This window comes from Homalodisca vitripennis, chromosome 5 (genome assembly GCF_021130785.1).
Source record: "Homalodisca vitripennis isolate AUS2020 chromosome 5, UT_GWSS_2.1, whole genome shotgun sequence".
NCBI lineage: Eukaryota > Metazoa > Arthropoda > Insecta > Hemiptera > Cicadellidae > Homalodisca > Homalodisca vitripennis.
Window position 1 is genome coordinate 126,306,974 of NC_060211.1, and position 22,891 is coordinate 126,329,864.

Genomic DNA, 22,891 nt, shown 5'->3' on the forward strand with positions numbered 1-22,891 from the left:
CTTCGTTTTTCAGTATGATAAATCTTAATGTTGTATTTTTCTTAAAACATCATTAAATTCTTTATTTTTAAACTCTAAACCCTTATCTGTATGAAGTAGGTTTGGAGGTTTGTGATTGATCCTTATGGCATCTTTTACTATATCTTCGAAAAGCTTTTGAAATATCCTTGCCGTTTTTTTTCTTTTGATAGCTCTTGACCAAGCATATTTTGAGAAAGTATCAATAACATTTAACATATACTTTAAATCCATCATTTTGATCTGAATAGTTAGACATTATAACTAAATCTGCTGCCCATAAATCGTCAATTCCTAATGTTATAATTTTTCTCTTTTTAAACTTTTTTCGTACTGTTGCATGAATTTCTCTAGCTTCAATCTTATTTCCTCTTTGTTCTTCAATTCTTTCCTTACTTGTTTTTCATAAAGGATTCTTTATAAATTTTACTCTTATTTGTCTTACATTTTGAACATTTTGCTGCAATTCTATACAATCCGTTTTGAGTTTGAAACAATTTTAGAATCTATATTTTTCGTTTTCTTTTTACACTTGTGACAGTGAATTAAATCATCTTCCATTTATATATCAAAGTTTCCAACTTTGTTTAACTCTTCTAAAATATCTGTTTTATATCCATACGGTGTACTGTATCGATCTTATTTTCTAGGACAATTCTCTTATCATCTTTAGCGTTCAGTGCTAACTTGTTTATAGTGACGGTGTACAACTCATGTTTATAGCTTTTGATTACTGTCATCTCTCTAAATTCTTCTTTATCTTCGAACAAACATTTCTTCAAGTTTTCGATATTTATTGTTTTATTTACAACGCTTCTCTTATTCCTTTACATCTTACTGGATTTTTGTCTAGATATTTGTACGAGTACATTTTCGATCTCAATCCACAAAAATTCTTCTAAAACTTCGCTATTTAACTCATCTTTGAATTTCCCCTATTACCTTCTTATTTTTAGTAGTGAAACATTCGTGATCTTTTGGATAATCACTTGTATCAAAGTCATCTATATTTTCTTTAATAATTTTAAAAGGATCTCGTTTCAATTCTAGGAAATAATAACTGTCTGTATCCATGTAACACAGATTAAAATCTGGGTCAAACTTCTTTAATTTATCGTAATAAAACTCATACATTAACAATTTGATAGGTCAAGAACTGAAAATCCTATGTTAGATCGGTTTGTTAAATTTAACCTTTTGTTTGAACATGTGACTCGCTATACAGTTATCGTCAAAGATATTGAAAACATTTGAAGTTTCGTTTTCTTGGGCCTGTTTCATTGAAAATTCTTCATTTCCTAGTTTGATATCACATCTATTTCGCACATTTTCCATAGATTTTCCAAAAAACAGAGTTGTTCATCAGCTTGTAAAAAATCTTTCTCAAAGTCACTTGTATAGCTTTGGTTCTCATATTAGTGTTAAAATCAATGTACTTTTTCATAAAAGGCTTCTGATCGAACGCTATAACTCTATTCACATGATTCAACACCATCCCTTGTTCGAGGTTAAAATTTCAAATTTCTTGAATGATAAAACGTATTCAGTTTTATCCAGTAAAGTTGTACAAAGTTTGTTTGTTTTTATAATGTTCGGGGAGCAAGAGGTAAATCCTTGTGATATTCATGTAAAATTTGTTGGATATCCTAGATCAACTTCGAGAATATAGCCATAATCTTCGTCGCCAGTGAGTTCTAAAATTGTTTCTTGCCACTCTTCTTTTGTATATGTTTTAGGATTCATCCACTTGATATCACTAAAACGGCAGTTTTTGCATAAGACCATAACCATAAAGGTTGTTTGCATCGACATAAAGTAAATAGTTTTCAGGTTGTGTCTTATCGAAATCTTTCAAATATTTGTTATTTGCTTTCACATATCGCTTAATTACATTGAGAAATACCTCCACGAATACCTTTTTCAATCATTAAATACATATTATAATCACTAATCAATTGTAATTCTATTTTCGTTAATTTTAACATAGCGTCCATGCGAGACTTGGAGCTGTTAGATAATGTGCTGGATCAAGTTTGTTGTAACAATTTAAACAAATGTTTCTGAAGTTTTCAAATATATCAGCGAGCAATAGTACATCTTGGATATTGTACAAATCAAGAGTATTTTCCAAGATTTTTATCTTTTAAATTGTTCCATACACTCAAAGTAGTGTTGATAATCTTTCTCAGATATGCTCTCGTCTGTCAAAAGTGAATAGAAATCTTGAATTTTTCAGGTCTTCTGTGTAATAAAGTTTTTCAATACTATCGATAAATTCGTAAGGAAATATGCCTTTTCCAGATAGAATTTTAAAGTTTTCTTCTTCGTCATTTGGTTGTCTATCTAGATTTGCGTTCAATATTCGTCCATCTTGTATAAAATGATTTGTATGTTTTGAAGTCGTCTTTCTTTAGATTTTTAGCTAACTTTTCTATAGACGAGGCCTATGAATCTGAACGTATCTACGAATGAAAACTTGATGAACTTTCTTGGTTTATCATCTTCAAACTCATACCCATATCCTGAATTTACTGAATAATTTATATATTTTTCATCTGTGTTTGCGATCAAATCAACATTTCCATTTGTTTAGCCAATTCTTTTATGTACAAATGAGTATCGTAGTTACTCATATTGTGACAGAAAACTGGAATATTTTGAGGAAATTTGAGATTCAAGTTACAAGATAAATGAGCTGAACCTCTAAATTTACCTGTTAAATGACAATGATCTCGTACTTTTTTTCTTGTTTTGATTATCGAAAAACCCTCACATTCACAAATATGACAAAGACTGGAATTTTGGTACGCTAATTCTTCTTCTTCGGTCAATTTCATAGGTTTTTTGTTCTTAGAATTATATTTTGTAGCTATGTATTTCGATATAATTTATTGAGTTCTTCAAACAATTTTGCAGGAACATTTGGCAAATCTTCTTCATTTTTTGCCTCGATAACATATCGGTTTTATACCATGCGATTGGTCACATTAGACACTAAAATATAGAGTAAAACCATAAGGAATGTGCTTCTGAATCTTGGTTGTAGTCGATCTTTGTGGATTGTTCTTGCATGTCGGAAATTTTTTCTAATTATGCTCTCAAAATCCATATAAATAACGTACGGATGGCTAAACTTCTTTTGATAATTAGTAAATTTAGTTGTTTGACCTGAAAACGGCATAATTGGCTTACAAAACTTCATGTTGCTTGCAAATTTCTAAATGATCTGTTAAATCTCCAGATTTGTAGAAATGGCTTAAACATCTTCTACAAAGGAAATTTTTCTTTTCCTTATGCTTGGGATAACTGAGAACTCACGAGTTTATTTAAAATCGGTTATCAAAACATAATGAGATTTGTCTTCTTGTTTAACATACAATAAATCGATTTCTAACTCGGTATCATATTTTTCAGAAATTTGTAACGGAACAATGTTGAGTTTTTCGTCATAAGTATAGACATTGATAGACATTTTAGGATACTTATACTTGGAATTGTAACTTCGTTTTTCAAATGATTGTATATCTTTTAAGGACATTGGATACTCGAAAACCTGAAAATATCTCGTCATTTACAAATTTTTTCATATTGTTTTGATCTTTCGCAGTCTCTTTCAGGTTTTTCAATAGCGCATCGGGATAGGAATAAATAAAGCAATAGTCATCTTTATTTTTGACATTTATACAAGCTTTTTTTATCTTTGATTTTCTTTGGTAAATCGATATATGATCCTGCGTTCATCATTTCGTGTTTATTAATGCTCAAAACTAGTTGTTTGCATCTTTTAAATGTCCATCCTGAAACCCCTATTTGGATGATTTGTCTGTTCTCGATGTGATAATTTACTAAAATTGTTTAGAAATAAAGTCGTTTATGTCAAATATTTCGTCTGCTTTTATAGTAAAGTACATTGGGCAAGTTTGTGGTTCACCGTTTACTAAAGTTCGTTCATATTCAAATTCCAAAGAGAGATATCCTTTCATATTTTTAACATTCTCTTGAAATTTTTCTATTAAACTTTTTAATTTCTGGCCTCATAATTGATAGATATTTGTAAATTGACATGGAATTGTCGTTCAAGTTTGTTAAAATGTATTGCTTGAAAAGACCGTGTATTGAGGATAAAACTTCTACATCTATGATATTTTCAGGTTTTTCGTTAAGAGTTTTATCAATTTCTTCGATCATTTCAGACTTAGTTTTGTCGTTAGTTTCGATAGCCAACTTTTCAGCTATTGAATGAATTTTTTCATCATTAAATAGGTAGAGATTTTTCTTTTCAACTTTGAAATTTCTCTTTAATTCTCGTAATTTTTTCTATATTGTACATCTTTTTCATGATCGACAATTTGATTTTTCTTTAGCCCAATTCCTCAAATAATTTAGTTCACTTTCGTTAAAGTTGTTTGTTTTTTAAATGGATTTTTGAGCTATAATGTCGATCATAGTTATGTTTTAGGATTTCTTTCTTACAAAACGGACATGTTACTTTTTCACCCTTCATTTATATAAGAAAAATTTTAACTACCAACTTTTTCTAAATTCCAACTTTTATAGTGAATTTCGAGAAATATCGTTCAAATTATCAACTTTTAAGCTAAAAACTTCGCAATAATTAGAGATATTTCGGTAGATTTTTCAGGATTTTTCAAAAGTACCAGTTTGTATGTACCTTAAAAAGTTGATAATTTGAACGATATTTCTCGAAAATTCACTATAAATTTGGAATTTAGAAAATCTCTAATAAATTTTTTGTTCTTTATAAATGGAGCTAATAAAGGAATTAAATGAGGTTGGTGATTTAAAGTTCAAAGAATATAAGAAATTAATTGATGTAGAAGAAAATAAGAAGTATAAAATTGTGAAAATTGGATAAAATGAAAGATAAATTCGGGCATTACAATAATTGCCGAGTTGGAAGATTTCAAAGTACACTTGCCAAATAGATTTTTGACTGTTTTGGATGAAAAAAAGATTAAAGAAAGAATTGAATAAAAATGATAAATTACACTTTGATTGTTACTGGGAAAAAGACAATAAAAGATAAAGAATGTGTTACAATTAACTTTGTAGAATAAAGATTAAGAATTCGAAGATTTTACATTGATTCTAAGGAGATTTAACATTAGTAATAGACATTAAAAACTGCTTAAGACAAGTAGAAGCAAACAGCTATAGATTCGGTAATTTTTCATTCGTGGAGTTACTGTTTGATTTTACAGATTCGTTTATTGTCGTTTTAAACAGGAATTTTTCTATTGATTTTCGGTCGGCTCCAAAAGTGCGCTAGGAAACCCCATATTCATATCTACTTATATATATATATATATATATTTATATACATAAATATATAATAAAAGAAAAGTTAAACTTTCTGTAACTTCACAACTGTCTGCAGGCGAAGCTTAAGTTCACTGTTTGTTAAAATTATGAAGAAAAGTGATAAAAACCAAAAAGCTGACTATAGACTGAAATTACCTTCATTACCAACAATATGCAAGCAGTAGATTTAATTTTTACTAAATTATAATTTTTTAACTCAAGGTTGATAATTTTTTAGATTGGCTGGAAATAATAAATACTATCACAACATCAACAAAGTTTTATGGTATTTATTTCTCAATATTTTTATAATAATTACCAACGGTAATTACCATTTGCTAGATACCTACAGTAATTTCCACCAATAATTACTAATTATACTGATAAAACCAACTAATAAAGTAATGAAAAATTACTGACAATATATGAAGGTACTCAGAATGGAAACTGTCAGCCAGGTGATATTCTCTCTAAAGGGTTATGAAGCGCTCTAAAACAATTTTCTCTTTAGTAGCTTTATTCATAATATTTATCAAAATCTTAGTACTAATCAGTTCCTTAAAATGTCTCCGGCCAATGTAATCGAATAACATTTTATGAAGTTTAAAAACAAATATGTTCAACCTACAAAAAACAAATGAATTACTAAATAATTATTGACTTATACTTGTTAAATAATTTATTTCCATTTCACTATTTAACATCCATCAGGTTTATCTGGCTAATATAAAAAAGAGGTCACAATTTTTTGGCACCAATCTTGATTGAATACCTTATTATAACTTACCTAGCAAGAATCAGGAAATGGGAAACAGGTTTTGCATACTCATCTGGCAAAAACTTTACTTGTTTTTTTTGTATTATACTTATAAAATATGTATGAGACTGTTTGTGCGTGTTTGTCTACATGTACAAATTAACTGAGTGTGTTATATAATGAAACTTAACAACAGTACGTATTATAATTTACTTTGACACAGCTATCGAGCTAAAATGAACCTTTAAAAAAAATCAATAAAACTTAAGTATGTTTTTTAAAAATAGAATATATCAAATACTTCAAAAAGCTACAGACTACATTTAAAAACATATGAAATGGGTATTTAAATTTATATTTGGTTTAGTGTACCCAAATAAATTGGTTGTTGTAATTTAGATAAGCAAGTTTAATTATTCTAAAATTAAATTTATTCAAACCTTTTTATTGGGTTGAAACTTTTAATGTAAAGAAATGAAATTAGTCAAAGACCTAAATTTTTCTGAGAATCCCGAAAAATATAAAGTGTATTGAATTAAAATCATGTTCCTAAAACATTTTTGCTGTCCTTAAACTGAAACCTGATAAGTACCAAAGATTTCAGGGAATCCAATGATAAACAAACAAACAAAAGAACGATAAATGTGTAACAATTTTTGGGTGCCCATCTTCAATATGAGTCTTGTTTATGCATAATATGTTCTGATTTGAAAAGATATTTTATCTGCCCAGCCCTAATTACAACTAAAATTTATTTTTTGCACATTTAAATTAGTTAACATTTACTTAAATGGGTAGCATGTTTTATTTCTGTTTTTGTAAAGTATTCATGGTTTTATATTTTCACAACAAAATAAGGTCAAAACAATGTTTTACAATAATCAAAGTGAAATAGAAATGGAATAGACGTACCTTCAGATCAATCTCGTTGTCCTCCAAGTCGACTATCTCTCCACGGAAAACATATCCATAGGTCTTGTTGACAACAGGCCCCGATGCACCCTTGTTGGAGAACCGCAGCCACAGACTGTCTGGTGGCAGTGACATGTTGTACCGGTCAGTTCGCTCTGGCTGGACAGCCATGTGAAGAACGGGAGTTGAACTACCAATGTAGCGGATGAAAGCTCCCACAATCAGACCTGACAGCCAAAGATACTACCATCAATAGTTGCTCAAAACTAAATAATCATTTATGGTAAAATTACCTACCAAACATAACATATTTTTTATATAAAATTAAGAACAGACAGCCTAAATTTGATTCTAGAAACATTTGTCATACCTTGATATGTTTTAATAGATGGTAATTATTAAGAGAAATTAAAATACACTATTAATATTTGTGAACTCAACTAAAACTTAGTACATTAGTTGCTAAGACAGATAGGTGCTTTGTAACATATGTTAGCTTCATTCAATACTTTTAATAATTTTTGTAGTTTATTTCATCTGTTTGACACCTATAAAATTGTCTTAATTATTATTACAATCAATCACTTTATAATACATTTCATTACAGTAGTAACAAAATTTAAGTTGATACATCCCTTAGAATACAAATAGGGGATGGAAACAGAAAAATACATTGATTATTGTTTGATTCATTTTTATGTTATTTTTCTTTCCTGTATGTTTTCACCTCAAATGTAATTAAAAACATTCACTTTGTAATATAGTTCAATAGGAACATAAAGTTTGCATGGACATTGAAGGACATATAAAAACAAACAAACACAAAAGAGTGCTAAATGCAAATTCATCTTTAAATATTAGGTCTTATTTTAAAGTAAAATTTCCTCAGACATTGACTTACTACGTACATCTAAAGAAGCTAATTTCACTTATCATACTGCTCAGTATAAATTATCTTTTAAAAACTATGTAGTCCTGTTCTGTTGTAAGGTAGGTGATTTACATAAAGCGGGAAGGTTAATGTATTTAGATGAAGTACCAGGGAAAACATCAGATATATATTGATAGAGCACATATTAAAGTGTGTTAAAACTTCGGCATTTAACATAAAATTATTTTTGTGACTACCAATAACACCAACACTAATTTTCGAAAGGTATTAATAGAAGAACTGACGGCAATGTTTTCAGAAATTTCTTGACAGATCAAATCTTTGGTATTGGATGTGGAGCTCACATTGTAAACAATACCATTCAGGGAGCTTGTGACAGTTTACCTTATAATGGTGGTTGAATTGTATAAATTCTTTTACTGATACAATGTTAGGGGAGACTTTAATAAGCGGCATACACTCGTTATTCGATTGCTACTGTTGAACAATTCAATATATGATTCAACTTCGATATGTAAAAATGGTACACAATAAGTTATATTAAATACCATAAACAAGAAGAATCTCGTACATTACAATTTTTTTTAAAACATAAACTTAACAATACAAAACAACAAAACCAACTATGGCCTAGACTTAGATGTCAAAGAAACCTTACAATATTTATAACTTGCCCAACTTGATATCAATAAGTAACTTAACCGCTTTTGTGAAATGGAGGAAAGAATTCTCCCCATGGGTTGTCAGGAGCCAAACCTACATGTTGAAGCCACTTAACAAATCTCATCACTTGTGAGATATATCTCACATATTTTCCTCATATTCACCACCATTTTCAAAGTCTCAAAATAATAGTTACTTCTTGCTGTTTATTGTTTATATTAAAATTACTAGCCTATAACTAATAAGTTGAAATCATAAACTAAGTTAAATAAAATGTAATATCGAACTATTCCTTAGGATACAAACAATCAAACTATTTGATAAAAATAACCACATAACAAGTTTTGGCCACTTATTAAAGTCTAGCCCCAATGTTAGAGTGGCAAACTTGAAAGAACACAAATGTAGAGTTTAAAAGACTCTTATTTCATGGTAGTACTGGGTTCTTAAGCCTAAAGCCAGCTCTGGAGACAATTCTGACTGAGTTTCTTACTTTGAAATTATATTTTGAAACAAAAGAAAACTGCCAAAATTGTTGGCAGACTTCTTTAATGACCCTGCCAATGACTTTTACTTTATGTTCATCCTTAAAACCCTGCAAATGTTTCAGAACACTTTTTTAAATGTTTTTGAAGTTTATCAAGCCTATTCACAATTGATTTCAAAGCTAGAGGAGAAAAATAATGGCATGTTTATGCCGTTTTGCAGCAAAACAGCTTCTCAACAAACTGAATGGAGATGAAAACTTTGATGGAGCAATATTCAATGAAACTATTTCTAACTTTTATAAGTCCCTCAATTATTTGAAACTGTGGATAACTTCCTTCAACAAGACAAATACATTATCTTGGATAAGTTTGGAAAGCGATGTAACCTGACACGAATTGGAACCAAGTTAAATTTGCCTATATAATAATAGTTCCTAAGACTGTGGAGATGGATGAACTTCTTGATGGAAGGACATTACTAGCAGAAGTTCTGTGTAAACTTATACCAGAGTGAAATGCTCTCTCAGATGAAAAAAAAATTGAGAACTAGAAGAGTATTTTCCATTCACAAACTTTTCAAAAATTGTGAAATTTAAAACGTGTTTTCTCCATCAGGTTGGATATATTTGATTGACAAAAAGAGAAGACTTCCAATTTTAGTAGTTAGAGAATTATAATAATTATAGAAATAAATTTCAACATGTAATTTTCAGAATGTTATGATAAAATAAAAGATCATTAACCGTTTTTTTTCAAAGGTTATATCATCAGACAAAAACTAATCAATGAGCAATGATTATCAACTCCCAAGGCCTAATTCTTCAAAGTAAAAAAAGGACATTGTTCATGAAAGTTGTTTACTTTATTATAAAGTAAAGGATCAAAGTAAGATAAGTGGACCCGATTTTATATATCAATTAGTATAATTATGGATACATAATATTTCTATATCGAATATTACACAATCAATCTAGTCAATCAATATCACCTTACCTGTAGTCCTCAATAACAATCATATGTTTGAAATTAAAATAACGAATTCAATATATAGACTATACAGTGACAATGTCTTAAATAATAATAAATGAACCATAACAATCAAATGAACAATTAGTACAAAAATATGAAAAACTCGAAGAAATTATAACATAAACATTTGGAATAGAAAAAGAAATGGTAATAACAACATTTAGAGTATAAAATTGGAAATTCGCGGGTATTTTCTCCTGGGTAACATTTACTTCCGCTGTCAAAAATGATTGAATGCATCCTCTCCAGAAAACCGTACATCTTTTCTGTATAATTAAATAGATGATCTGCAAGCAGCTGGTATGCTACTTTTCAATCTTTGTTTCATGGTCCTCCACGAGCTTATGACTGTCAAAGTAAGATAACTGGTGTCTAAGTGTTAACACCAGTTGCCAGATCTAAAAATTATTTCCTACGATTGATAGGAAAATGTACAAACCCCCACCCTTCATTCATTCAGTCCCAAAATATGTCTTCCACACCTTAATTCTGAATCTACCATCACATTTTTGATCTTTTTGTATAGTTACAATTAAACCTACTGTACTGTCTATATTGCTTCTACCAACCTCCCTTTGTTACATTGTTATTAAAATTCTTATTTTACATTCATCAACTTCCACGACAACTTAAGGACCTCCAAGCTTAACTTCCCTATTACACTGATCATTACTCCATACAAAATAACAAACCCGGGAGGTTTTGGGATTATACCGACCACACCAGTATGAAGAACACAAAAATATAAATTTATAGAAACAAACATGATAGAACGAAAAAAACAACTGTTTAATTATAAAATTACAAACTTACCAGTGTTTCCAGGTATTGTGATCGGTATCGTTGTCGCTGTTATCTTATCTTTCTCGAGAATCCCGATTACGGGCCGCGCGGCATCACATGATTTGCACGGCACATTAATTGCCTTTCCACTACAATTAAATTTACATTTCTGATCAGCCCCTCTAGAATTTGATATTTTACTGATAGGTACTATCTCGAGGGATGTTTTTCTTTCGTCGACATCAGCGCGGGCTTCGGCAGGCACTCGCATTTTGGGGTGGCGGAGTGTGATCAAGAATAAAAACAAGTTTTAAGTGTTTTTTCAATAAAGAGTTTAGTAATGTTTGTTTTTGTTGAATTTTTGTGTGTTTTAGAGAAATGTAGAGGTAAAACACGGAAGTACAACAAAGCGAAGAACCAGCTGAACGGGGCGGCGAGACTCTGCAATCACGTTATCTACTAGACCGCTCGACTTTGACCTCTGTCTGAGGATGGGGAGGGGTTTGCGATAAGACAATTCCTGTTTTATATTGACGAAATATTGTTCTATACGCTAATCTAGTAATCAGTAGAAGCAAAATGTCAAATAACGATTCATGTCTGGGTGTGGTCGGTATAATCCCAAAGTACCAACCTCCCACTTAACAAGAGCTAGTTAGATATTGTACTTCTTGATGGGCTGTGTAAATCCGAACTGCACTCAACAATTAAAATTTATAGTTTGTTTGGTTTTTGGAATAAAGTACATCAGTCACAATGTTGTAAGAGCCCAAACTCAGATTTTTCAAAGAAATTAGAATTCAGTACATATTTACTGAAATATTAAGACCACAATGACCTTTCTTTTTAGCTCTGAACCATACTTGCTCCTCTCACAATTGACTTTGTATTAGTTTTTTGGTACCAGTCCACTATGTTAGATGCCAAAAAAATCATATTTTACCACCTAGTAAAGCTATTGGTATCAAATTTACATTAACCGTGACCATGGAAAGGTATGTTCATTTTCTTTTCCTGAAAACAATATTGAAGAAAAAACTTGTCGGCAACGAAAATCGAAGGAACTACGATTTTTTTTAAATCCTCTGAAAACTCCGTTTTTGACAGTTTCCTATAACTCCGTGTCTGCTCAAACTCAGTATAGCCAGATTTAAAAAACCGATTATCATACCAACAACGAGAAATTATCGTACTTTCATATAAAATAATCGTACCAAACACATTTAATGAAAAAGTATGTTATGTTCGTATAATAAATTATGTTACAATTAACTTTTGGTTTGTTACTTGTATAAATTTGTCAAAAATCTTTCATGGTACGATAATAACTACCCATCGTGTATCTTACCGGCGCATAAAATCAATGAAATGATCGTACCTTTACGATAATTATCGTACCTCTGGCAACACTATCCATTAAGGTAAGTGATAAGTTACTGAAATACGTTAATCCTGTCAACGATGCCTGCCCGCTGTGCATGCTTGCTCTTTTAGAAAAAAAATTTAACTCGAGCTTGCAAAAGTCGAATCCCAGATCACGTGATGCCCCTGCTCCTTAACACAATAATGTCCGAAAGGCATCAATATAATACAATAATATACTTTCCCCCCAGTTCATATGCACCTGTGATAATAATACTTGGCTATAAATTCCCAACCTCTGAAAGAAAAGTCCATTTTCCATGGTCACGCTAATGTAAATAAATACCAAGCTATTTCTTTAAGTTCTCTGAAGTTGACTGTTAGGCTACTTTGGATTTGATGGAGTCACTTTCCTGTCCAGTTATAGTAGCCTAGATTGCAAGAACAGTAGACTCCATCTGTCTAGATGGAGGGCGAAAAACTAGTTCTGTAGTTAAGTATTCAATGATATAATTTCATTAAAAAAGGTAACCACTAATAATTCTTCTAAAACTAACTCATAGGCTACCACTTATGCTCTGGTCATTTTCCTATAGTATTCACCATAAATAGACATAATATAAACAAACACAAATGCCAAAATAGCCTGGTCCCCAAAAGATTAAAAATTGTATAACCTTAGACCTACTCCTTTAGAATGGAACACAAAAGTAGCTTATCATACAGGAACAAAATAGTACTTAGCCTATTTTAAACATACAAGTTTTGTACTTGCCATATATCACTGCAAGGCCTGTTTCGTGAAGAAATCTCAATCTTCGGTGTTTGAACAACCATATTGTAAGAACTGTTAAAATTAATAAAAATGTATACAATAAACAGGTTAAGGCTGTCCAAACGATGTGTTAGTTGTGCCTTTGCATCAAGCTCTATATCAGTTGATGCACTATTTGCTAGATTAACACTTGATAATACGCATAAAATAAAATAAAACTGTAAAGTTTGGGCTATACATTATTATATTTTCTTTATCACCACTAATAAATAACACTCATTTTTCAAATTGCTCCTGACCGTACCCTATCACTAAAGTTCACTGTTTTCCTCTAAGAAATTGTTGAGATAATCAATCCTATTCTCAAGACAGACAAGTTCCACCAATCAAGAGCTCAAACAAAACAAACACAAAATTCAAATTACAAAAATTTCAGTCCAGCTGTTGAGCAGAGAGGTGAAATTTACATTACAAAATATGACCTCATATGAATACACTTTGTTATAGTTTATATCGAAGGGCAAAAATTGAGTTTCTTAGTAAGTTAAACATCATCGTATAGCATTGAAATAACTTTTTACTTAGGTTCAAATTAATGTAATTACATTTGCGTTTCGTTTATTATTAAAACCTTCATCAAAACTGTCCTTTGCTACAGTTAGTAGTATAAGGTAGTAGTATAAGGCTGCGGCTTCTCTCACTGAAAAATCATAGAATCGAGTCCCAACTCAGAGATGTAATAAAATCTGCGTAAGGGTTTGAATAGTTTTCCCTTAAAAATGATTGATATAATCAAATCCAGTATACTGTTAGCGAATGACCTCCTTCTGCCATTAGTGAATGGACCACCTTCTGCAAAAAGACATTATTGACGTACGTTATTTTAAAACGCCATTTTGAAAACTAAACTAGTTGAGGACGTAAATAATCTTTAAACGGTTACAATATTTTTATTTTACTAAATTAAAATAATCAATACTTTGAGCCCAAACTTTGAATTTATTCCAAACAACAATAAATTAATTCTGTTTCAAAATAATCTAGTATACAGTATATTTTTATTACTGCTTTATATGAGTACAACATAAATTTAAAAATATTATGGTTATCTCTTATTATAAGCCTTGTCACCAATCCACATTTCAAACATCACGAATCTTACAATTTCCATACAATTCGGTGCTAGGATTTGTAACCAGCAAACAAAAACAAGATTTTCTATTTTCATTTACTTTTTACAATAAAAAATAAGTTGTTAAAGCTAGAAAGGCCAGATTTTAGGTATGTGAACAAAATTAGGAAATATATTAAAATATTTTATAAAACATGATTTCTTGAAGAGAATTATGATTATCAATAAGAATAGAACCATTATGTATGCAATGATCCATATTATTTAACTCTATGTTAGATCAATTCAACGTACATTTTCTTACACAAATCATGCTGTATTTTTTATATTATTGTTTAATTTTGTTGTCGTATTGAAAGTTGTATTTTAAGAATACAGTAAATACCGAATTCTCGAGGTGGATTCCATTGTAGAATATCCTTGAATATATTTGGTTGTTGGTTTATTAATTTATTAAAATAGTTGATTTAAGCTCATAACTACATCAAACCCCCCCCCCCCCCCCCAACTATTATTTTCATAACACTTACTACCATTAATACCCACCTTAAAATATGACGAAGCTACGAAGACGTCTTAAACTATAATTGATGGTTGAAATTATATTTCAAAATTTGCTGATAACATTACTATTTTGTGTATGTCCAATCATTTCTTTGTTATTAAACGGTGATGGGAAAACTAATCTACAATAATTTTATGTTTTAAATCGCTAAACTGAAAATTAAAAGTTAATTTATTAGGGCGATAAGCGTCCTACATAATACAGCCTGTTTTCTAGGATCCAAACTAAATTTTGGGAATCTGCATATACAATTTACAAATCACATTCAAATTTAAAACAACACATTATGCACACCTTTTGCCTTTCTTTATGTTTTACCTTGCAAATTAAAACGAAAAGATAAACCATACACACAATATACAGTATAACCATAATAGTATAATGAAAATAACTCTAACCATAAATAACAACGTTTTAGTTATAAAATTGTTATATAATTATTCTATAGGATACCTATATTGTATTTAGTAGTAAATAAAAGATTTTAAGGTAATTTCACAAGTTATAGTATGACAGTCCGGTACTGCACTGGTTATTGCTGTACTTCACGAGCCTCCGACGTAATGTTCAAAAGTCTATATAAGAGGTTTCTCCATCGCAGACGGTGCTGTTGCAGGCTCAGCTGATGTCTGAGAGTGAACTGTGCTTGTGATTCGAGTGTTTCGATTTTCTTGTAGAGCACCCCCCCCCCCCCCCACCCCCCCCCCCCCCCACCCCCCCCCCCCCCCACCCCCCCCCCCCCCCACCCCCCCCCCCCCCCACCCCCCCCCCCCCCCACCAATCAGCCCTAATAATATTGTCAGGGTAGTCTCAAGGTTGTCTAATTCCAAAAGTATGGACAACCATACTTAGGAATTATTGGTTGCCTAATTTCATAGTAAAAACACAATTCAATACAAAAAGGAATCACAAGCATTCATCTTCAGTAAATGTCTGGATACTGGTTACTTTTCTGACTCCTTTAAAATATCCAAGGTCATCCAAATTTATAAAAGAGATGATAAACTTTTGTCCGAAAACTATCGTCCAATATCCATTGTTCTGATTTTCTCAAAAATATTAGTCACTAATGCATGATCAACTTTCATCACATTTCAGCCAATACAATCTTATTTCAGAATCTCAATTCGGCTTTCAAAAAGGTAGATCAACTACATCTGCTATTATGGAAATTATAAATCACATTCTTGATGCATTAGAAAACGGAAAATCAGTAGCCCTTTCACTATTGGATTTGAGCAAGGCATTTGATTGTGTTCCTTTTGCTTCTATCTTGAAGAAATTAAAATTCTATGGTGTCTCAGAAAACTCATGTAAAATTATTAATTCCTATTTAACCAACAGAAGCAGTATGTTTCAATTAAGGGGTCTAATTCATCTGTTCAAAATGTGGATCTGGGAGTCCCCCAAGGGTCTGTTCTACGTCCTTTTTTCTTTACAGTTATAATTAATGGCTTGCCAAGGAATTTAAGTGGATTCCATAATTTATGCTGATGATACCTCTCTTTTCTCAAGTAATAATTTGCAGGCCATTATGAATACAGCCCAAAATGAGGCAATAAATTGGTTCTCTTCCAACAAAATGCACTGCAATGAAGACAAAACCCAAAATATTTGTATTAGCTTAAATCAGACTCGGTATGATGCAAGATCAGTGAAACTGTTGGGTATCTTCGTCGACTCTAAGCTAACTTGGTCTAACCATATTGAAAATCTCTGCAAATGAATTTCTCGTGTCAGTTATTTGCTATGGAAATTAAGAGAGATTGTCTCTGTGGAATATTTGAGGGTGATTTACTTTGGATTATTTCAATCACACATTACGTCATATGGTTTGATTTTATGGAGCGGTTCCACTGCAATTTCAAAAATGAAAGACATTCTGATATCCTGATCCATTTTCGAATAATAGGACTTTAAGTTTAACCCTTTGTGATCGGGAGGCCATAAATGTGGCCTCAACTTATTTTTTTTTTTTTTGTTCTCTTATGACAAAAATCTTATAAATTGCACTTAGTCTTATAAGAACCTTAGCACTGCTTCTGAAGTGACAGGATATTCAGGATGGTTAAGGTCAGGGGGTAGGGGCCACCTCCTATCGAGATTCATGAGGAAGAATTTAGGGCAGTAATCTCAAGTCATGTCCCTAAGGAAGAAGAGGAGGCCAGCTTTGAACCAGCCTCTCCAGTCAAAGCAGGCAAGGGGTGGCACACCCTTGTTGAGGCTAGCAAGACCAACTCCAACAGTCATCTCCTGCAGTAGACTAGAGCTATTGAATTACCCTTGCAACCCAGAATCTCAACATTTGTGGTAAGGTTGCCCAGATTAAGCGACACATAGATTTTTGCTGTGCCCAGTGGTAGGTTCAACTAGAAGGTATAAACCAGCCAGAAGTAATTCCTGCTGGGTCGAACTAATTTCTTGCTCACTTCAGATTTTGTCTCAGGTGGTTGTTCTCTGAGCTCGCTGGGCCACGCATGTGCAACAGCAGTTGTCGGCTGTATTCTGCATCACCACTCTGTGCTTGCGTAACTATGCACGTCACTTTTATTCTAATTCAAATATCAGTATTTGACCTTCTGCTCATTAAATTACTGAAATTTAAATTACATTCTCAAATAATTTACAAGGCTTACTAGCTTAATTTTATCAGTAGGTTATTTATTATTTGATTTTAAACGAACCAAGTAACATGTAATTTAAGTTATAGGTTGATCTGTTTTAAAATTATTTGAATTTGTAGGATGAAAATGCAATCCCTTTCAATTAGATCTCTGATATGTTATCTCGTTCCGATATTTTGAACTTCGTCTTCACCAAATGCACTAGTATTGTAATAGGTAGAGCATATGAACTAGATGCTGATTGCAAAGGGTTAAATAGCAATTTTGAGGCCTTGGAATCAGAGAGTGAAAAAAATTGTTATAAACACTAATGAAATAACTTGAATTTCTGTGCATCATCCAATGATATTTGATCTCATAGCTCCAACTATTAAAGCAACACTTCAACTATTTAAGGAGGAATTAAGATGGAGCCTGTAGCTTTCTTAATGAAAACTTATCATAGCCCTGTGCTAAATTTTTGAAGTGGAACTAGGCATATTTGAGGTACATTCCAGTGTTCAAACAAAATTTAAAATTGTACTTAATAACACTTGTTCTTGGGAAGCATGAATATCTGTAAACTTTATACAATACAATACAATATATGTCCTTGTTTTCCAATCTCTATTTACTGTATCATCCAATTTCTTGATTTATAGTTTGTTTTTCTAAAGAAGATCCCTGACGGAGCCAGGTCCTGGCGACCTCTCTCACATGCTAATCATCTCACTACCAACGACTACCACATTAAAATATACATACACCTATACGGAAACAGTTTTTTACTGTTTGGGTAGTATTCACTCATGTATTAGAGTGAAGAAAACTATTTTTTGTGGATTGTGATAACCAAAAATATGGAGAAAAACACTGCTCTCTGTTTAAAATTTAAGCTTTCTCCACTTTTACTCCTCATTGTTTAAAAAATAATGATAGTAAAAAATTGTTCTTATACAACATTTTTTGCATGTCTCTTAAAAAAAAACATACTAAAAATTAAGATTTCAAAATTAATAATTAAAATCGTAATTAATCTTGTAAACCCTTACAAAATCGGTTATTAGTTATCATCATGGTTTGATATGGCGGTCTGCAACTGCTTAGAAATTAGTTTTACATAAAAACTGTAAATGTATAACTTATTCTAAATTTTGCGCCAATTCCAATAATATATAGCTATCCTATACTTTTACTTCAAAACTTATTTGTTACATGGATTTGTATGAAAAAGCGTGCAGTTACTTTTTTTAAATAGGTTGATTACTAAAGAAATTATATCTTTCATGGGTAAACAAAATCTTATGACTGCATTTATACGAGGTGTGTCCAAAAAGTATCCGACCTTGACGTCTGGCATGAACTGACGTTACTCGGTGGCAACGGCAATCGTCCCCTTCAAAGTACTCCCCTCCACAAGCCACTACCTTATTCCAACGCTCCTCCCACTTCCAGAAACACTCCTTAAATTCATTTTGCGGAATGGCTAACAGGTCCTTTGTCGCATTTTGTTTTATTTGTTCAACATCGTCAAATCTTTTTCCTTTCAAAGGAATTTTTAATTTCAGAAATAGCCAGAAGTCACAAGGCGCTATGTCAGGACTGTAGGGAGGCTGTCGTAGTTGGTTGATGTCGTGTTTGACCAAAAAACGCTGAATAAGATTTGAGGAATGAGCTGGCGCGTTGTCATGGTGCAGGATCCAGTCACGGCTTGTCCACAGTTCAGGTCGTTTCCTCCGCACTGCATCTCGTAGCCGCCTTATGACCTCAAGATAATACTCCTTATTCATTGTCTGGCCTCTTGGAGCATATTCTTGATGAACAACGCCGTCCTGGTAAAAAAAAAAAAACTGTCAGCATTGTCTTGACATTGCTTCGACATTGTCTTGCTTTTTTCGGCTGTTACTCTTTGCTTTTTTAACTTACTTTTAAATAGCCCTGGGTCACTTTTTATCAAATCCAGATTGTCCTGTGCGATTTCAAGTCGACAGTTCTTTTGGTCTTCTGTCAGCAGCCAAGGAACAAATTTTGCCGAAACACGGTTCATTTTTAAATCTTTGTGTAAAATGTTACAAACTGACGATTTTGGTATTCCTAAATCTTCTTCCAGCTCTCGGACAGTCAATCGACGGTTTTCATTAATTGCTGCACGAACACATTCAACATTTTCAGCGTTTCTGGCCGTTGAAGGCCTGCCAGATCGGTCATCACTCTCCACTGATATGCGGCCATTTTTAAACCGCCTAAACCACTCTTTTATTTGTGTATCGCCCATAGACAAGTCACCATAAACTTTCCGTATCATCGTAATCTCTCTGATGCTGAATGGCCAAGTTTTTGGCAAAATTTAATGCAAATGCGCTGCTCAACACGTTCAGTAATATTGAAATGCGACGCACACACACGGCAGTACTGTACGGAACAGAGCGCTGTGACTCACTGAGTGACTGGATCGTATTCAATGCCTAATATGGGAAGGAGTAGGCTCACCCCTCCCCTCCAATAACAGGTTCGAGCCGGTCGGTTACGCTGCGGCCGCCTACTGGTCGGCGGTCGGATACTTTTTGGACAGACCTCTTACTTATGTAAGTAAAAAACAAAAATAAAATGAAATACTAAATTTGAATCCTGCCTTATTTACATATATACAATATATACAGTTTCATCTTTCACTCAAGTCACTAGATCCACCCTGCGTTTATGGCCTCCCTATCGAACTGGTCTGGCATAGTGTTCGAGCAGATGGTAGGACTTAGGGTGAACTCCACAATTACATCCACGGCAAGAGAAGTTGGTTTTCTTTTTCGTGTTTTTATGCTCACATACAGCACACAAGTGACCATTTGAGTTAGGGAGTTTCTCGAGTTCATTAGCAGGGCCAAGGACATCATCTATGAAGGGTAAGAACAACTTCTTTGTCTGACTCAAACAACAGTGAGAGAACACTTACTAGGATATCACGTCTGCATATTGAGAACATAAATCTAAAGTAACAAAGGCCTTGGGGTCTGTAAGACTCTTTGGATTGAAATGGAGATTGAAACCCAAAATGATTTACTGGATATATGAAACCGTTATAAAACCAATGGTCAATATGCTGCATTAGTGTGGTGGCCAAAAGTAAGGCAAAAAAAGCTGCCAAGAGGCTACAGAGTCCCCAAAGGCTAGCTTGCGTAAGCGTCACAGGAACAGTGTGCTCCTGTTCAACCCTGGCACTTAAAGCAGTCCTGGGATACACTCCTCTGGGGCCGGAGGTGATGAAGACAGCTGCTCTAAGCGCAATGAAGCTTCTGGATACAAAGGTGATAAAGACTACCTCCTCAGAAGGCCGTATGAAAATAACTCAGGAATTTCCTGAGGCTGAACTGTTAACCAACATGTAAGAAGCAATGGTTAAGAGATACTCCTTTGAAAACCCATATACAGTCTCTATTGAAGAAAGGGAGAAATAGAGTTAAAAGGAGGCCTACCCTACAAAAGGAGTCCATAATTTGTATACAGATAATTCGCGCCTTGACTCTAGGGTGAGATTCAGAATATACGGACAGGAGTTATTCTAGCTGTGCCCCTGGGAAAACAGGCCACGGTCTTCCAAGCGGAAGTTATGGCAATAGAATCATACGCCAGAAGACTCAAACTAATGAGGCCAAAAAGAAGAAAATATTTAATACTCTCTGACGGGTAGGCTGCACTATAGGCACTTGACACCTGTTTGTTTGTTTCAAAAGCAGTCTGGGAATGCAAGAATGCTCTGGTAGAACTAGCAAAATAGAATAGAGTTACACTCTGTTGAGTGCCGGGCCAGGAGGGCATTCATGGTAATCAAATAACGGACACCCTCACCAAAAAAGGAACAGAGTCCCTTATGGTAGGGATGAGGAGTAGCTTTTTCCTACACCAAAGCTCTTGTAAAAGATTGCAAAATGAGGATAAGATTCTTTAATTGGAGTAGGGCCTCAGGGTTAAGACAATCAAAAATTTGTATCTCTCCTTATGCTAAAGGGTGGGCATCTCTTCTAGATCAGAGTAAGGAGGATATAAGGAAGATTGAAGGAATGCTGACAGGACATGGCCCCTTCAGAAAACATCTTATGAAGGTGGGTCTTAGCCAGACTGATTAATGCAGAATCTGCAGAGAAGCAAAAGAATCAGCAGAACGCATATGGCTAAATTGGTCCTGCCATATGTACAATTCGGAAAAGATTCCTAGGGGCATATTTCCTCAGCCTCAAGGATATTAGAGAAAAGAAGCCTTCAAATCTGATTGGTTGCTGTAAAAGTCTCAGATTTTGAGGACATAAATACAGTTAGGAAGGCGCAAGGTCCTTCTAGAACTAAGTGCGGGTACAAAAGTCTCTTTTCGTCAGAAAGAAAAGAAAAAAATGGTATCTTGTCTGCTACATGGTCTCTCAGGTTTATCTCAATGTCAGAATAAACTTCATCATCACTAGAAATAGGATGATCTAATACGAGCTCTCTAAGATCACATGATCTAATACATGGTCTCTAAAGCCCCATAATGAAGAACTAAAACTATAACTTAAGAAAACTAAACCACAATAATAACAACACTAAAACACTATAAAATACATTTTCCACAAATAATATTGGATTTGTAACACCAAATATAAAAGCCGGCACTTATGTATAGTTTCACAACAACCATATGGATAACGCATCAATGTGGCTGACAAGTATTACGTTCAAGTCAGCTATCCGTTGAGAACGATGTACAATGTTGTACGATAATCAAAGTGAGAACAGATATCAAATAAATATCATTTATATGACCTTAAATACCTAAAATTTAAATAACTTTACACATCTACTTTGGCGACGAATATTCGTCGCTGCCAAATTAGACAGACCTTTGGCGACAATTCTTTACATGCCAGTTGTAGTGTTAAAGAACTAGGGATTCACAGATTTATATGTACAATACCACAAAATAAAATAAAATAGTTCGAATAATTATTTCTATTGAAAACTTAGTTTAGTGAAATATCTAAATGGTTTGTAGGAAGTGGAGACAAGTTACCACTAGCTCGTTAATAATGGCACCGGTGCGCCAGCCGTGCTCCAGAGTCACATCTGCCAGGTCACTGTAAGGATGGTCTCCGAAGTACAACACCTCGCTGCCATACCAGCCAGTCATGTCCTTCAGCTGTGAGATCGTACCCTGGATATGTAATCACACTGTCAACTTTTCAATATGAATAAATAGACAAGAGTCAAACATATCTAACAATATTTAATAACCAATTATTCTATTTTTTTTGCTGAATTATTGAAAGCAATGGATTAGAAAGGTGATTATACCTAACTAAAAAAAGCAATATGTAGAAATTTAATATCTTGATAATTATTTAATGAAACATTAAAATCTTCTTCACTAAACGTAACAGTTTTTGGAGTTCCTCAAGATTAAATATTGGGCCTTCTTTTATTTTTAGTTAATTTGGTAAGTCTGCCTTTAATTACTGAGTACCATCTGAAAAATATGTTTATTCACAATACAGAATGTGTTTAGTGGATAAATAAAACTTAATTTTTCCAAATGAGAATAAAATTTGAAAATTGTTTTTAACTT

The 22,891-nt window shown here is 32.8% G+C and overlaps 2 protein-coding genes across 16 annotated transcripts in view; both read right to left on the reverse strand.

Moving 5' to 3' along the window:
* The window catches only part of LOC124362831 (sodium/hydrogen exchanger 7), a 108,620-nt gene extending 95,232 nt beyond the window's left edge, over positions 1-13,388 (reverse strand). For all 13 annotated transcript variants that reach the window (XR_006922502.1, XR_006922503.1, XR_006922504.1 and 10 more), the window contains exons 1-2: positions 13,002-13,388; positions 7,010-7,236 (exon numbers count right to left, since the gene is read on the reverse strand). Coding sequence is in view for 10 of the 13 variants with exons in the window: in XM_046817677.1 (XP_046673633.1) it covers positions 7,010-7,180 (171 nt within the window). In the remaining 3 variants the exon portion in view is untranslated. The remainder of the gene's footprint in view (positions 1-7,009; positions 7,237-13,001) is intronic.
* Positions 13,389-21,807: 8,419 nt separating this feature from the next.
* Positions 21,808-22,891, reverse strand: part of LOC124362833 (5'-nucleotidase domain-containing protein 3) — a 31,103-nt gene continuing 30,019 nt past the window's right edge. Inside the window, exon 8 of one of the 3 annotated variants that reach the window (XM_046817680.1) lies at positions 21,808-22,480. In XM_046817680.1, the coding sequence (XP_046673636.1) occupies positions 22,307-22,480 (174 nt within the window). In that variant the 3' untranslated portion in view covers positions 21,808-22,306. The remainder of the gene's footprint in view (positions 22,481-22,891) is intronic. The other 2 variants (XM_046817678.1, XM_046817679.1) reach the window with 2 other exon arrangements.